At 40.1% G+C, this 16,895-nt stretch overlaps 2 protein-coding genes across 4 annotated transcripts in view; one reads left to right on the top strand and one right to left on the bottom strand.

Moving 5' to 3' along the window:
- Window positions 1-204: 204 nt before the first annotated feature.
- On the top strand, window positions 205-4,376 carry stoml3a (stomatin (EPB72)-like 3a). The gene is made up of 7 exons (XM_074678992.1): window positions 205-380; window positions 1,325-1,428; window positions 2,556-2,628; window positions 2,856-2,938; window positions 3,075-3,278; window positions 3,830-3,964; window positions 4,084-4,376. Exons 1-7 carry the CDS (start codon window positions 302-304, stop codon window positions 4,273-4,275), a joined length of 870 nt encoding a protein of 289 aa, XP_074535093.1. The 5' UTR covers window positions 205-301; the 3' UTR covers window positions 4,276-4,376.
- A 533-nt stretch (window positions 4,377-4,909) lies between these two features.
- Window positions 4,910-16,895, bottom strand: part of mtus2b (microtubule associated tumor suppressor candidate 2b) — a 36,983-nt gene continuing 24,997 nt past the window's right edge. For 2 of the 3 annotated variants that reach the window (XM_074678987.1, XM_074678990.1), the window contains exons 8-15: window positions 11,763-11,829; window positions 11,212-11,426; window positions 10,805-10,910; window positions 10,648-10,721; window positions 10,460-10,558; window positions 10,231-10,350; window positions 8,513-8,613; window positions 4,910-8,227 (exon numbers count right to left, since the gene is read on the bottom strand). In XM_074678987.1, coding sequence (XP_074535088.1) covers window positions 8,020-8,227; window positions 8,513-8,613; window positions 10,231-10,350; window positions 10,460-10,558; window positions 10,648-10,721; window positions 10,805-10,910; window positions 11,212-11,426; window positions 11,763-11,829 — 990 coding nt within the window. In that variant the 3' untranslated portion in view covers window positions 4,910-8,019. The remainder of the gene's footprint in view (window positions 8,228-8,512; window positions 8,614-10,230; window positions 10,351-10,459; window positions 10,559-10,647; window positions 10,722-10,804; window positions 10,911-11,211; window positions 11,427-11,762; window positions 11,830-16,895) is intronic. The other variant, XM_074678988.1, reaches the window with a different exon arrangement.

Below are 16,895 nucleotides of genomic sequence, written 5' to 3'. Positions count from 1 at the left end.
CCTGCTCTCAGCAGGTGTCAGACTACTGGACGTCTTTACGTAACACCTTCATGTGTGAGGACAAAACTTAACCTTAAGATTTCCAAGGCTTAAGTCGTGTAGGGTCAGGTTAGATTGTTTAGTTCATGTTACCTATTGGCACCCACAAGGTGAGGTGAGCTCGGCTGGTTTCTGTGTGTTTTTGTGTGTGTGTGAGGATATTAGAAGCAGTAGATGATGAGGGAGAGGCCACACCCCTGAGCGACAGAGGAAAGGTAAACAAGAGCAGCTCTGCTCCATAGCACCGACAACAAGCTCACTAATGATCTCCACAACGTCCAGCACGGCTGACATGGTAACTCAGGGAAAATTCCAGATCAACGCAGAGGAGAATGTGGAAGGTAAGTATTATTTTATAACATTTTGAAGCAGAAAATCTTATTTTGCTTGTCTGAAAAAGTGTTCAGTTTGAAAAAAATACAAACTGGGACGTCAAATTAGACTAAAGGTGAAATTTTCAGTGTTGAAGATGATGTTTGAGCGTCTGAGGTTTGCTTTCTCAATGGATGCTTTTTCAAAAACCAAATAAGAAATACACAAAAAAGACATCCAAACAAGGAAATTACTCTTATAAATATACCGAAAATATTTATTATGTATTTGATTTTTCTTTTATAATAGAAAAAAATGTTCAATTTTCTTCATAAAGTATAAAACTGGTCTTAACTGGATCAAGATATTAGAAGCGCTCCATCTAAACTACAGAATTATTAATGATCCATTATCCTGATTGGCTGGTGTTGCTCTAAAGCTCTTCTCTTTACTGTACTCAACTTGAAAAATTAAATTATAAAGTATATTTAAAAAATACAGGGCACCACTCTACTGAGTTGGCTGATAGTAAATGTGCTTCTGTTGTCTGAATATTGCTGAATAGAAATGTTATTCACTGACATGATGTTAAAGAAAAAGCCTTGTTCGATTGGCTGATTCTTTAAAAAGCTTTAACAGACTTCTTGACACACATCTCCTGCAGTTAAAACTATTTTTGAATACGGTCACACATTTACATGACATGACTCGGGTTGAACTTTGGTGACTTCCCTTTGAGATTAATTAAATCTGGTGACACATGAGATGTCTGAATCCTCTATGTAGGCTTTGCTGTTTAACTGCATGATGCTTGTGTCCCACTGGATCATATTACTGTTTAATTGTGTGGACATAATAAATACAACAACCTCCGTTTGTCCTGGCTTCAGATGCTCACGATAAATGGAACAATATGTAAAACACCTCCCCTGTCTCTCTGCTCCAACACAGTGATTTCTTTTTCTCTTTGCAGCTAAAGCCTCGAGCAAACAGGGATGCTTCGGTTGGCTGCTGGTCATTATTTCCCTCTTCTTCATTGCAGCGACTTTCCCCATCACATTATTCATGTGTGTTAAGGTAAAGTTAGAGCAGTACACAGACTTGTTAGCACTGTAAGTATCCACTGCTGTGGATGTTTTTATGAACATTTCAGAATAAAACAAGTTTCAACAAGTCAGAAACACTTGGATGGACATCAACCACTTTTCAAGAATTGACCTCATTTTGAGGAAATACACCTGGGACATAGATAAGAAGTTCTTTTAATCGTTAACATGGTAAATATCTTTTTATGACCATCTCTTTCGGGACTTTTTCAGCGAGAGTCTTTGAGGTGACCATGTAATGTAAGGACCCTTAATGCAGGGGCAGATTCAGGAGATGGTCCAGGGAGGTCAAGGCCCACCCAGAAATTTGATCGGCCATCTGGAAATTAAAAACATGAGGCGGAGCCTACATCATAATGAACTATTCTGGCTGTGTTGCAATTTTTAGGGCCAGAGCCCGATGGTCACAGGGTCAGTGAGGATCCTAAGGAATAAGGGCCCAATCCGACCAAAGGCCAATTAGGCGGCTGATGTAACCCCAATGTGTAAAATCATGATCGATGACAAAAAACTGTCTTTTTTTCTTTCTTTCTTTCTTTCTTTCTTTCTTTCTTTCTTTCTTTCTTTCTTTCTTTCTTTCTGTGTCCCATTTAATCCTTAATTCGGTGCCTTCATTGTGCCAAAAACTCACCAAACTTGGCACCCACAACAGTCCTGGCAAAAACATGGGATTCCAGTCTTTTGGTGACAATACATGCTCCATAGCGCCCCCTAACAGCTGAAAACTGCAGCCCCTCTGCTACTTACACCTACTTTTTTACACCAGAATTTTTTGTGCAAAACTACCATGCCCACCAAAAAAAGCCTCTTATGACACGGGTATCCAAACAGGAAGTTTGGAAATTTGAGTTGAAATTCAGACTTTGACAATTTACATTGTTTGTATTTGAAAAAACTCTTCCCAAGTTTTTAATCAGATAAACTCCAAGTTTTATTTACTGTGTTTTGTTGCCATTAAAACCACACACCCACAGACAGACAACACACGATAACAGCATCCTTAAATGTTAAGCTCATTCATGTAGCATGTTTGATTTTTGGCTCAGATTATTTACCATCTCTCTGCTTTCTGTGTGTCTCACTATTTCTAACACCCAGATTGTGAAGGAGTACGAGCGAGCCGTCATTTTCAGACTTGGACGGATATCAGACAGGAAGCCTAAAGGCCCAGGTTTGTTACTTATCATACATGATGACATACTTTAGGGAAATTGGCAGCTGATTTTATTATTCAAATGTTCCACTAATAGGGTGGGAACAGCAATCCAGTTTGGCTTTTTATAACAACTCCACAACTTTGCACACGGAATACCACAGGAAAGATTTCTGTTCTTCACTCTGTTTGATTTAGAAGATTATTTAAATTGTACATAAATCAGGATGTTTGTTTCTTTTCAGGACTTTTCTTCGTCCTGCCCTGCACTGATAACTTTGTGAAGGTCGATCTGAGAACTGTGTCCTTCGACATCCCTCCACAAGAGGTCATTTTTAGCATCCACTCTAATCTGATGATACTATTTTTGCCTCTGTCATGTCCCTAAATGCTCCTGTAATTCATATAAACCGTCATATTTCTGGGTGACGCAAATGGTGACAGCAGTCTTTCACTCTTTGCAGATTCTGACCAAAGACTCAGTGACCGTGTGCGTGGACGGCGTGGTGTACTTTCGCATTCAGTGCCCCATCTCATCTGTAGCCAACGTGTCTAATGCACATTCATCCACTCGCCTGCTGGCTCAGACCACCCTGAGGAATGTACTCGGCACTAAAAACCTGGCAGAGCTGCTGTCTGACAGAGAGGGAATATCACACAGTATGCAAGTGAGGAGGAAATGTGTGCTGCTAATGTTATGTTTCATGAAGCAAAGGTGCTTTTCAAGACATCCTTGAAACCTTTATACCAGTTTTAATGTCTCTTGAACCACAAATATGTCAAATATGTGCCCTGTAGAGACTTATTGCATGTTAGTGAAGTCATTAGCAGAAAAGAAAACTATTTCAGGGAACTATTTAACTCACAGATTAGGCTTCACTTCAAGGCTGCTGGGTTGGGATTTTTAGGCTTTAGGAGGCAGAAAAATCACAATAGAAGCTGACATTGACAAATGAGTCAGCAAATATTTGCCTCTTTTCACAGGCATATCCAATATCCAGCCTTCACTTACTCTTATTTATTCAACACTCCCTAAAAAATAATTTCAGTCTTAATTGTTCCTTCAAACCAGCTGTCGCAGATTATTTAGATAAAAGCAATCGCTTTTGTTAATCAGCAGCCACATGAATGATGGGATGGGTGATGTTTGGTTTTCTTGACAGAACTTAAATGTGTTAGATAGTTTTGTGTGATTAAATGTTTTTAATATTCCCTTCAGGAATCTCTGGATGAAGCTACTGACCCGTGGGGCATCAAGGTGGAGCGTGTGGAGATAAAAGACGTTAAGTTGCCTCTCCAGCTGCAGAGAGCCATGGCAGCAGAGGCTGAGGCCAGCCGGGAGGCCAGAGCCAAGGTGGAGAGGGCAATTGATGAAGATTTAAATCTTTCCAGACACACGCTTACTATGATTAAGGGATTAAAGGCTGTGATGGAGAAAAGTGCAGGAATAATGAATGTTTATCTTTGTTCCAGATCATTTCTGCAGAGGGAGAGATGAAGGCCTCGCGGGCTCTGAAAGAAGCCTCTCTGGTTATCGCCGAGTCACCCTCAGCTCTGCAGCTGAGATACCTGCAGACCCTCAACACCATCGCAGCCGAGAAGAACTCCACCATCATCTTTCCTCTGCCTATCGACATGATACAGAACTTTATGAACAGAAAGTGATGCAAAGAAAACCATCAGATCTAATTTATATTATAAAACTGTTTTTATAACCTCTATTATACTGGGAAAAACTGAAATAATATCAAGTGTTTTTGTCTTATTTTCAGTAGAAAATGGCTTTTTAGACTCAATATGAGCCACATTCATCTGACCAGTCCAGAAAAATTTCTTATTTTAAGATATTTAAAAACAAAAATGAGGTCTGAATTACTTGTAACAAAGTAAAAGATTTTTTTTCCAATGGAACACAAGAAAAGTTACTTGTTTTAAGACATTAGTCTAGTGTAAGCAAATTTTTCTCGTCCCATTGGCAGATTTGTTTCCTTGTTACAAGCAATCCAGACCTAATTTTTGTCTTTAAATATCTTAAAACAAGACATTTTTCTGGACTGACCAGTTAAATGTGGCTCATGTCCCGTAAGATAAGACGTTTTTTACTTAAAACAAGACAAAAAAACTTGATAAGAATTCAGATTTTTGCAGCTTCTGTGTGCTTCGCTGAACTGACTCTGCTCCTCATTATCACTCCTTAGAGAAAACGTTCTATTTTTAAAGGAGCTTCATGACATTGTATACAAGAAATGGAATATATAGAATGATACAATTGTATATTAAAATATAAATACAAACCAGATGTCACGTTTGTATACTTATTTTCATATTGTGGTTTAATACTTAAATACAAAGTGCAACATTTAGACATTAGTGTCTCATCACTGATCACAATAATTTAACCAGCTAAGCTACAGGTGCAGTTCTTGAGGAGGACATAAATAAATTAATACATGTTATGCACAAGAAATGTAAACAGAAATAATGCACAACAACATTATTAAGACATGCTTTCGTATAAACTCATCCAGGATTTGTGAAATACTGAACAAGGATTGTAACAACGGAAGTTCCTGTAAACAATGAACAGAAGTACAGACATCGATGTTTACAACAGCCTACTCCGACGTTGGACATAAACTGTAAACAAAGGCTCTTATTCTAGTGTTCGACAAACATTCAGTTCATGAAATCATGTCCACAGGACACAGAGACACTCAGTGCAATCAGAGAACCTGATGGAGAGAAAAAGTCATTCCCGCTTTGTTTCTTTGAATCTTAAACACGTTCTGCAAACAAATCCCCGTGTGATGTGTGAACCACATTTTATCTGTCTGAGCTGATCTTCATATCAGAGCTCTATAATAAAACCCATAAAGCTTCAATCTGTTAGTATATATGTGATGACTGCACTATGCTCTGTAACATAGGTTAACTTGTTATAATAATAATCTAATAGTTTTCTTGCAAAACAGACAGTTGGGCTGACGGGTTATGTAAACATGAGCAAAGTATGAACTGAAGAAGTACAAATACTGAAAGAATAAAGAAAGTTATGGCAGTTTCTTCTCCTCAACACCTGAGATTGTTCTCCACAATGAGAAATGAGGTAAGTGTTTGAAGGTTTGCAGGATGTTCTTACTAATTTGTACGATGGCATATTAGGGCCACTTTAAAATATATTTTTTTTTAAAGTAGAATTAGTACATTTTCGAGAAAAAAGTTCTGAGTTTTTAAAGTCATAAATCTTTGAGAAATCAAACTCAAAATGTTTGAGTTTTCTAAGTTGAAGATATTTTTAGAATAAAATGTAAACATTTTACAAAAAGTTAACAAGAAAACTTTGAATCTGTAGATTGGTGACTAGCTGCCCTTTTCCCATTTCACTGCATCATGAACCCACTTAACAGCCTCATCCAATCTTACTTCCTACTGGACTCAGCAATAAGGAGAAGCTCCTGATTTCAGCCCAGAATCATCACATTACTATAAACATCTGGATAGCAGCACTCTGATCTTGAGTGGCAAGGATGTACATGGTATAACAAGACACAGTTACAACTTTATGGATACATAAATTTGCAAGTTTAAGAGTTGTAAACATACAAATTAAATAATGAATTTACAAATTTAAAAAACTCTAAAACTTCAAGTTTTCTTGAAAGTTCAAATTTCTTTATTTCTTTAAGTGGCCCTAATATGCTGTTGTAAATTTAGATGAACTATAAAATAGATTATAAACTTTTCCTCCCAAAGGGAACTGAGCTGATAGCCATTTTAATTATTCTGTCACATTAGCTAATCAGGTTTGAGTGGTTCAAAAACAGAAAACACATTGCAAAAACTTAAATATTATCAAGTGATTTTGTCTTATATTAGGCAGAAAATATCTTTTCAGACTTAACATGAGCCACATTCACCTGACCAGTCCAGAAAAATGTCTTGTTTCAAGTTATTTAAAGACAACAGAAAAGTTACTTTTTTTCAGACATTATTCTAGTTTCAAGTAAGTTTTTGAGACAATTTTTCTTCTTCCATTGGCAGATATTTTTCTGGACAGGTCAGGTGAATGTGGCTCATATTGAGTCTAAAAAGACCCTTTTTTTACTGAAAAAACACTTGATAAGATTTCAGTTTTTTGCAGTGCGATCATTTGACAAAAGCAGCAACTGTCTAAGTCAGCTCCAAGAGCAATGATAAAGTTCTAAATAAAAGAGAATTAGATGATAAACTTGACAAATGAGTTGCAAAGAACAGATGTTGGACTTTGACGGGATGTTTGCACCCTTTATGGCTGATTCTGCAGCTCCGAGCTGCAGACGTACGTCAGCTACAGTACATGATAAACTGCTGCGTGTCAGGATTTCCGCTTTGGTGCTTTCTGCAGATTCTGCACCTTTGTTTTGATTTTTCAGGAAACTATTCTCCTCCATCTGAAGGTGAAGGGCGACATCTCACATGAGAAGTAAGATTATTCTTTAGAGTGAAATGCAACGGTTGATGTTTCTTGTCATTTAAGAAAATCCTGTAGTTTGACTAGAGCTCAGAGGAAACTACATCTAAGGTAAACCTTAAATAATATTCATTAGAACTGGAAGACAGATCATGCTTTTAGGAGAGCAATACATGTACAGTTTTAACAGACTATTATGGATATTTTAATTACACTTTGTTGGCAGTTCAATGGATTCATGAGATGTTGTGTTGTTGAGATTTTACATTTCAGGTCACTATGATATTTTTAGCGTCTAAGTGGAGAGTCAGATGTGTGTTTGAGGTTGCATGTATAGGTAGTCATTCATACACTCCTGATTCATGAGAGACTCTGGGATGAGAAGAAAAAACCAGCCCCAGAGAAGAGTCCACACCGGGTGAGTACCTCACTGTAGGTAGATTTGTATTGCCTGTGCCTTGAGAGACGCTGCTGGTGGAGAAGAAATGGAGGGCGAAGGCGCTTCCTGTGATGGTTGTTGCACTTTTTTATGTTTGGTTGTCTCACACATCCATCATCCTGAGCGCTGGATGGTGTTGTTCAGTCGATGGAGGTGAAAACATGAGAATGAGGCACAGTAACTCTGATCCTGCTCCATGGAGTCTACAACGACCGGAGCGTTCATCTGCAGCATCACGGCTCGTCTCTTCGTGGGGCGTTCAAGGGCGGGTAGAAAAACAGGAGCGCAGAGAATTCCCTTTTTGATCATTATTAAATTTCTTTTCAGTTTGACGTTAAAATTCCTGGGCATGAACTTTGCAATCACTTCACGATGAGCAGCATTTCCCAAGAAACAACCTGAAGTGTGTCAGTCCGCCTTCGTAGTGTAAAATCCATCTCCTGTCACTGAGAGTAACATTCAAAGTTATAAAATGCCAGATAAAAGACAGCGTTAGATACAAGAGCTTCCATGGAGAGTGTCATTGATGGTAGGAGTGTGGGCGGGCAGGGGAGCCGGGTACAGAGGGGGGTCGATGGATGGGGGAGGCGCTGGGGGACATGTGAGGACTCAGCTCGCCGGTCTGAAGACGCCACAGCAGCTCCTCGTTGGTGCGACTGAGACGCTTTTTCTCGTTGCTTTCTTTCTCCACGTTAACCTGCAGGTTGGCGTTTTCCTCTGAGAGTTGCCTTAAAAAAGAAAACAGAGACAGAAAAATCAAAACATGAATACAAATTGCTGTTTCTGGAACTTTCAGCTGGAGTTAAATGTATGATTCAGTCAACCCTTGATGACCGACTCTTGATCCTAAGATTACACAGGACGACCAAAAACTTGTGCTAAGAAAAACATATATGAAACATCAAGATAAAGCATTTAGCTGTACAGTAACAGGACCAGTATCTATCTTTTCATGTTATCAATGCACCTCTGAACAAAGTTTTAAGTTTTCATGAGTATTAAACTTAACTGACCTGGACACGGCAAGGTTCTTGTCAATTCTTTCCTTCAGGTCTTCGTTCTGCTGCTGCAATACCTGCAGTCTCTCCTCCAGGTACACATTCTTTTCAGCCTGCTCAAAAACACAGGAGGGAAGGGCACAACATTAAATTCTTCAAATGACAGTGGAAACAAAAGATGTAAGATGTATTAAATACTGGCGGCAGGTGCCTTTTCCATTCTTTGGTTCTTCCTCCACATCAAGTCGAGGGTTTTCAGATCTCCCTAACGCCATGTCCACATGTAGCCAGGTATTTGGGGGACTGCAAACGTTTAAGCCTGTCGTCCACATGAAACCACAGTTTTACGTCACTGAAAATTATGTTTTCTGAAAACTCCGGCCTGTGTGAAGAATTTGGGAAACTCCAGTGTAGACTGCGGGAAACCATAGACTGTATAATTAACGGAAGTAGTCTCCCCAGCTTCACCTGTATGTTTCTGAAACTGACTTTTGAAGCAAATCGGCTATAGCGGCCATATTGGAAGTGGCAGAGCCGTCAGTCACGTGAGCTGAACTGTGCCCTGATTGGGTGAGCTCATGATCTTAAAATCCTGGGAACTGCAGAGTCAGAACCCACCCCCCTACAGTGGGTGCGGATAGTAAAATTAGCGATTCAGACAGGAGACGTTTTTTGAACCAGGTTGTAAATAGGTTAATTTCTGCTGTGAAAACACTTTTTTGGCCTGGTGTGTATGTGACTTCCTGTACTTCTTGAGTAAGCCTTAAGCGGACACTTGAGAAACAGCAGATTTTAGAATAGAAAAGAGAAGAATGCTCACAGCAGGTGAAGTTCTTCCAATGTGGTGTTGGTTTCCAGTGTGAGCTCTGTTAGCCAAGTCTGTAAATGGCATGATGCTACTCTGCCTTCTGGTATTCCCTCTGTTGCTGGGTTAGCATGGCTAATTTCTCTTCATCTTATTGGAGATAGAACTTACATTAATAATGATGATACAACAATAATGATGGACAGAAGGACAGGTCGATGTCGTCACTTCTTAGCTCACACCTGAGAACTAGCACATCGTCCTCTCTTCCTTCTCCTCACCTTGTGGGGAAACATCAGGCCTTGCACCAGTTAGCATTGACATGCTACAGGCTGCTGACAGCTGATTTCACATTTGAGCAATGCAGCCATGGTTACATGTAGGATCTCCAGACAAACACAGAAGCAAAATAGTAAAAATATCACTGAAGACAAAACCAGTTTGGTGTCCATGACCAACAAATCAACCAAACAAAGTAATGATCCACTCCAAAAAAACAAGAGGTGAAAAAATTACAAGACACAGACAAGGAAGAGAGAGCTGCTGTAACAGGCAGCCACAACGGGGCGGTGCCTAGTAGGCAAGTTTAGCACTTCTGCATTGTCTCATATTTTTACACTGGAGGTTGCAGCGTGCGGGAAGCTGAGCTTTTGGTTCCCAAATGTCGCAGCTGAAACAGGAGTTCATCCTGATTTGGTGGCACAGGTTTCTCATCTGAAAAACACTATCAAATATGGGTTTGGCAAGCTTCGAAACGGACACACCAGCAGATTTGCCCAGTGCTTGTGAACAAAAAGTAATTTCTAAAACGATGGAGGGGGGTATTGTTTTTTAGAAATACTTGGCTACGTGTGAACAAGGCCTTAGAGACAGCTTTTACACTAAGGTCTCTATCAAAGCTGAACAAGAAGAGAAATTTGAAGCCTACTATTTTCTCCAGCTCTGTGATCTTCAGCTCCTGTTGATGGATTTGTTGATTCTTCATCTCCAGGACTTCTTTCAGACTCTTCAGGTCCTCCTCGATGTGTTTATATGGAGCCAAAGCATCCTGGAAACAGCAGATTACATTAATGAAAATCTCAATCAGTCTTTTAAACTCAATAAACGAAAAGCTTTTTATAGCTCTTGTCCTGTAATGTAATACAAAAAGCAGTTACCACAATCTGCTCATCTGTGCTCCTGCGCAGAGCTTCCTCAAAGCGCTTCGCTCGATCTCTGAGGCTCCGGTTCTGAAATGTCAGCGTGTCCACCTGATCCTTTGTGACCACACAATGATCGTCATGTTAATTCTCATGTGTCACATGTTTCTGCAGGAGACCATTCATCTTTACGTAGCTGTGTTTACCTGCAGGGACAGTCTGATCTTCTCAAACTCTTCTTCCAGAGACTTTGTCTGCTGCTCGTGGGCCATCTTCAGATCTGTCACAACAAATAACACTTTATTATCTCTTCCTCAAGCTGAAGGAGAGACAGTGAGAACAGGAGAGGTTGTGTTTACTAACTCTTCACAGTCCTGGCATGTTCCTCCTGCAGAGTGGCCAGGGTGTCATTGTGAGTCGTCTCCATCTCCATCAAAGAAGCCTCATGGTTCTCAGTCATCTCCTCGATCTGAGAGAAAGAGTTGAACAGCGACAGAAGCAGGTGAATAGCTCGCTTAAAGTGTTACCTATAATCATCCAGTCATTTTCTCTTGTAGATGTGGGTAAAGTGTTTTTAAAAACCATCTGAAAATTTGAAAAGAAGCCTGTTTAACCAGAATGTAAACGCTTTGACTGACACTTCCCCTGCCAGGAGCCTCAGACATTTAAAATAACTGAACACAGGTGACGAAACTCCTCACACAAGCTTCAAACAGGTTTTCTGCAGATAAACAACACGGTCTTTTACACTGTTTCACACACTCACACACCTGCTCCTGCTGTTTGAACCTCAGCTCCTCCAGCTCTCCTTGGTGCTCGGCCTGCAGGCTCTCGGCCTCCGCCATGTGCTGCGCCTTCAGCCGCTCCTCCAGTGCTCCCAGCTCCCTCTGCTGCTTCGCCCGCAGCCCCTGCAGCTCCGCCTCGAAACGACGCTCCTGTTCCTCCTTCTCCTGCTGCAGTTTCTCCCAGTGTGCAACACTGAAAGCTGCAACACGACAAAGAGCTTTGGTTTGTTTTGTTACATTTAAATTTAGGTCTTGAACTAATTTACAGAAAAAGAAACGGAGAGCATTTAACTTCCACTTATCTGGGCTTTGTATTTCAAATGCATGTTAATGTGTTTTGGGGTATATAGCACAGCTTCTATTTTGAAAATCATTTTTCCACTGTGTGAGACCTACAGAGTGTTTCCAGGTCTCCTTCGCCCCCCTCCCTCCTCCTCCTCTCACTGTATAATGTATGATGTACAGTAAGCAGTGAATGACTCACTCCTCTCTCTGCTCCCTGTGGTGCCGTTTCTGTCATGCTGTATCCCACTTACCCACTTCATCCCTGATTCTGGCGAGCTCCAGGGACAGTTCCCTCTCCTTCACAAAGGCGCTCTCGCTCTGAAAGGCAAACACAGACAGACAGACAGTGAACACCTCTGAACTTCACAAAGAGTCACATCTGATGAACACACGGCACCACAGTAAGAGTTTGAAGTAGGGATGGGCGGGTACTGGTATTGGGTATCGGGCTGATACCAGCCTTTTTCAAGGTATCAGTACCAGCAGCTGATACTCAAGGCAAAAAAAATCTTGCATCGAGTAAGTCCTCCTTGCCAGTAGTTCCTTACTGTGGTTTAATACCACAGCAAATATGAGTCAGGTCTTTCTGTTCAGACAACATGAATGAACCAGGGAGAGTTAACGGTTAAACTGTTTTATTTTTCACTTTTGTTTATTTATAAAAAACTAGTGGTAAACTCAGACACAGTTGTTTTTTTATTTTGGATTTAATGTCAAAGTGACTGTACTGTCTCTGTTCAAAATGATCTGCCACTGTGAATTGAAATTTTATGTATCAAAAGTCCAAGTAGTTTTGGTACTCTGTATAGGTGAGACTGAGTACTCGTACTTGTATTGGTCTGAAGAAGTGATATCAAACACATTCAGAGACTGATTTCTTTTTCATTCACGCACACACTCACGCCTATGAACAATTTAGAGTGATCAATTAACCTGATGAGCATGTTTTTGGACTGTGGGAGGAAGCCAAAGGACCCGGAAGGAGCCCATGCATGCACAGCGAGAATATGCAAACTCTACAAAGAAAGGCCAACTGGCCAAGCTGGGAATTGAACCAGTGACCTTTTTGCTGTGAGGCTGCAGTGCTAAGCGTTGCCCCACCATGAAGCCTGATTTCTTTTTCAGATATTACAAAAAGAAGTCGTAAACAACTACAGCATTCATATCTATTTTCTAGGGATGTAATGATGCATTGCAAGACAGTTAAAAATTGGTACAAATGTGCAACAATTCAAATTGGCTGAGATAAAAAATGAATGGTGATACTCCATTTAAACAGCAGAGAGCTGTTTTTCCTTTGCTCTATTCTGCAGCTGCAGCGAAATTTGGTTTAAAAATTTGCAAAAAATTGCTTTTTTTGAGTTTCAAGTATTTGCCAGAATTTAAAAAATGTGGAAACTTCATAACTTCAAAAAACTTCAAAAAAATTTTAAGTTAATAAGTTGTTTAAAAACTTCCAGAAAAAGGAATTTGAAAAAACTATAAAATAAAATAAAATAAAATTAAAATAAAAAATAACATTTTAAAAATAAGTAAAAAAAAAAAATTCAATTCAAAAAAATTTTGGAAAAGTGCTAACATTTCAAACGATTTTGAAATTATCAAAATTTGCAACAGGAAATAAACATTTAAAACAAAAAAATGACAAATAATTAAAAATGTGTGTTTGTCAATGTCTTGCCACGTATCCAGGATGTATTTTAAGCAGACAGGCTGGCAATACCCACTTTAAAAAAATGAGAATTCTTAATTTCAATAATATATTTTTTTGCAGCTACAAGGAGCCACTGCAAAGGAGTCAAACAGCCCCATGTGGCTCAACAGCTGCAGGTTGCAGACCCTTGGTCTAAATATTCAATATCACTATATGAGGTGTTCCTCAAATAACCTGATAAAGTTTGATTTTAATCCCATGAACCCCATACAAGGACTTTTTTCTTTTCATAACTCCTGGGAATAAATGCAAACATATGATACAAATTTCGCATGGTGTCCTTCCTAAGGGCTGTACATTGTGGTAAGATTGACTTATTCTAACTCTCATCCAGGTGAATCAAACCTTGTTCCTCCTCTGATGTTTGTGCTGAGTAATCAAAGCTCTACCAAACCTAGACATGTGTTCTCTCCTTCAGCAATAAATCCTCCTTTATTGTATGTTCTGCAACACGCTTTGAGAAAGAGAGTCAGAGGCTATAATTTAGTGACGCAGGACAATTAAATCCCTGTGAAAACTCATCACAAGACACTGGAGTAAAGGTCATCAGGCACAGCAGTCTTCTGCACTCATTAGACCGTGTGTCATAATGTTGTATCTGTGCTGCTTGGTGCTCACAGATCACTGTGACACATCTAAACATGTAACAACAAGTTTGTCTCACTCCTGTTACAGACATTTACAGGCTCTGCAGTACTGCAGTTTGACATCAGTGCACTAGCTTTAGCTTTTAACCAGCCTGTGAGAGTTTTATCCAAAATGCATGAATAAAGAAGTCAGTTTTTTTAAATATTTGCACTCATCCTCTGTAATATCCACCCGGGACTCCTCATGACTATTGATGACAGCCTTAAACACACAGTGAGACAGCTCTGCAGACTGTTGCTGAGGGATAAATCAGAGATCAGAAAGCAGCGCTCAGGAGAAACAAAGAGAGACGTGCAGAGAGCAGAGGGTGAAATATGCATGAGGTACAGTGAAATGATGTCACTCTCTAAAAGGGTTGCACACATAAAGTCATCAGGGAGATGCCGTCGTGACCTCATGAGTGATGAAAGGTGGTCGGTGCCTTTTTTTCCCTTCAGCTCCACCTCTGCTCTGACCCATCATTTCCTCTGTCCTCTCTGACGCCCCCCAGCTTAGCTCTCCAGGGAGTTATGTGACATGAATAGTGATGTATCAGTCTCTATCACCACAGCAACATGATCCCTGTTTAAAGCAGAAACTAATGATTAAATCCACTATTGATTCTTCTTTTGTTTGTTTTCCTGAGTCTTTGCTGGCTTTGTACCACTAGAAAACAACTCATATGGTCATTTTAACCCATGATTTGTCCATAAAATACCCGTTTACTTCTAAATGTAAAAAATAATGTCTTTCTAACTCTGCAGATCAACACACAACCTTGGCACTGTATATCCTACCTCCTTAAAAACAACATTGGTTGTTAAAGCAAGGATGCTCAATTTGCTGCTGCAAAGTGTGCGATCAATCTACTTTTAATTAGACCAGATAAAACATCACAACAACCTTCAGCTGCTATTGTGCTTGGACTTTTTGTACTCTATACACAAAGCTTTAGCTACAGCCGTAATTCCTTTTTGATGAGTAATCCAGAAACATCAGGATGAGGAGAAATGATGCACAGTCAGTGGCACATAATCCTCCAGACATACAGTAAGAACACAATGTGCAAAGTAAGAATGAAACCAGAGATGACATGCATGTTATATAATGTTCTGCAAAATCTGAAAGAAAAGGAAGAGGGACTGTGCGACACACTCGTCTTATTTTGACTCAGCATAATCATGCAGCTTTTCAGCCTTTCTACCAGCTCTGTCTCCAGGAAACAAGTCAATAAAATGCTGCTGTAGACAGACACACTCAGAACCCCACTCACAAAACACACACATGCGCACACACACAAAAAGCAATCCTCTGTGCTGAAGCAAACCTGCTGCAGAAGATGCTGTCTTTACCGTTTGGTCCAGACAGCGCAGAGCAGAGAAATGGAGCCGAGAGCAGCAATGGCCCATACCGGGCGAGAAAACAGCAGCATCACTGAGCTGACCGAGGAGAGATGGATGAGAGTGCCAGAAGATACAGAGAGGAGGAGAAAGGGAGGGAGAGAATCAGGCAGAGGAAAGAGAGGGGAGGAGAGATGTGGAGACCGAAAGCCTCACCTCGTTTCCTGGTTTGCGACCGGCATTTCTCCTGCTGGAACAAAGACTGGCAGCCCCAGCCCAGCTCTGCCTGCCTGCCCTCCCCTCAGAGCTCTGTGAGCACGCTCATATCACATTCACACGCATGGCAGGGAGCGATACACACACATGCACATATGTGTGTTGCGCACACAAAAAAAGGAGTGGAGAAGGAGAAGATGGGGGAGGGAGATGATCAATAAGTGCCCAATTATCTGCTCTGTTACTCAGCTCGGGAAGAACAGTGCCATGCAGAGATTCAAATACACGACTGAAGCAGAGATATCCAGACTACGGCCTTTGATATAAAGTCTCTTTCATTTTAGTTTCAGTTCATTTCCATACGAAAGTATAACCATCTCATCTCTATTTCTTCAATCGAGCTCAACACCTTCAAAAAATCTAAGGCGTAGTCGTGATCATTGCTTTTTCAAATCTTTAAACCATAATTGAGAGATGAAGGGCACCATTAAATACAGCAGTTTTATATCATAACAGAGGATGGAGTTCAAAGGAGGGAGCCTGAGTCTACCTATCAGAGCATATCAACCCAAAAATACAACATCTAAGTAAGTGATGGAAAAATAATATGGAGTATTTAACCAAAAGTAGACATAAACAACTCCTTCTGTTCCCAGCTTAGCGTGGCTCTAAATCTCGAGCCAGACTCTTCTCCTCTGTTGTGCCCAGAGGATGAAATGAATTGCCTGATTCTATGAGATCTGCAAAGTCTCTTCCTACTTTTAAGACATGTCAGAAGACTCATCTGTTCAGGGAACACTTAAAGCTGAGCCTTCTCCTCTTTGTCATCAGGGGTAGAATGAGTCAGAAGTAGAGATCGGTACCTTTCACCTTTGAAACGATATGGTACAGATGCCTGGTACCTGGCAATCGGTATCGGTACTTAACGGTACCAATTTTCAGTACTTTTTTGTGTTTATGCCACAAATAAAATGTTTTTTTTTATTTTTTTATTTAACATATTCATTCTTCAATATATAACCTTGCAATGCTGTGTTCATGTTCAGCATGGTAAATCACCTACTTTTCCGCTCCCTCCCAGTCACTAGGATGCATTTAGGTACCTTAACATGGTACCTTTTGATTTTACATAAATTAATAGCCGGTACTTTTGACAGAATTTGGTCGGTAGCTATAAAAGTACCTAATTCGGTACCCATCCCTTGTCCGAAGGTCTCAGACCCAGCTCTTAGTGAATTTTCAGCACTAATTACTGAATGTTGTTGAAGGCTGAAGTATATTATTGCAGCAATTAATTGTGGTAAACTGGTGAGATAATTCTACATTATTAAAATAATAATAATACAATTATTGCACTTAATGGCAGCGCCTGCAGCAAAATAACTTAAAGCACTTTTGTCGCACCAACTAGGTTTTTCCTTCTGGTTAAATTCTTGCTTGTGTTGTACATTGCTTTGGATGAAAGCATCTGCTATATGAACCTGTTT

This window comes from Halichoeres trimaculatus, unplaced genomic scaffold, assembly GCF_033239565.1.
Source record: "Halichoeres trimaculatus isolate MK-OKI-2021-1 unplaced genomic scaffold, fHalTri1.1 fHalTri1_scaffold_9, whole genome shotgun sequence".
NCBI lineage: Eukaryota > Metazoa > Chordata > Actinopteri > Labriformes > Labridae > Halichoeres > Halichoeres trimaculatus.
The sequence above is the reverse complement of the archived record's forward strand: the minus strand, read 5'-3'. Positions and strand labels throughout refer to the sequence as shown.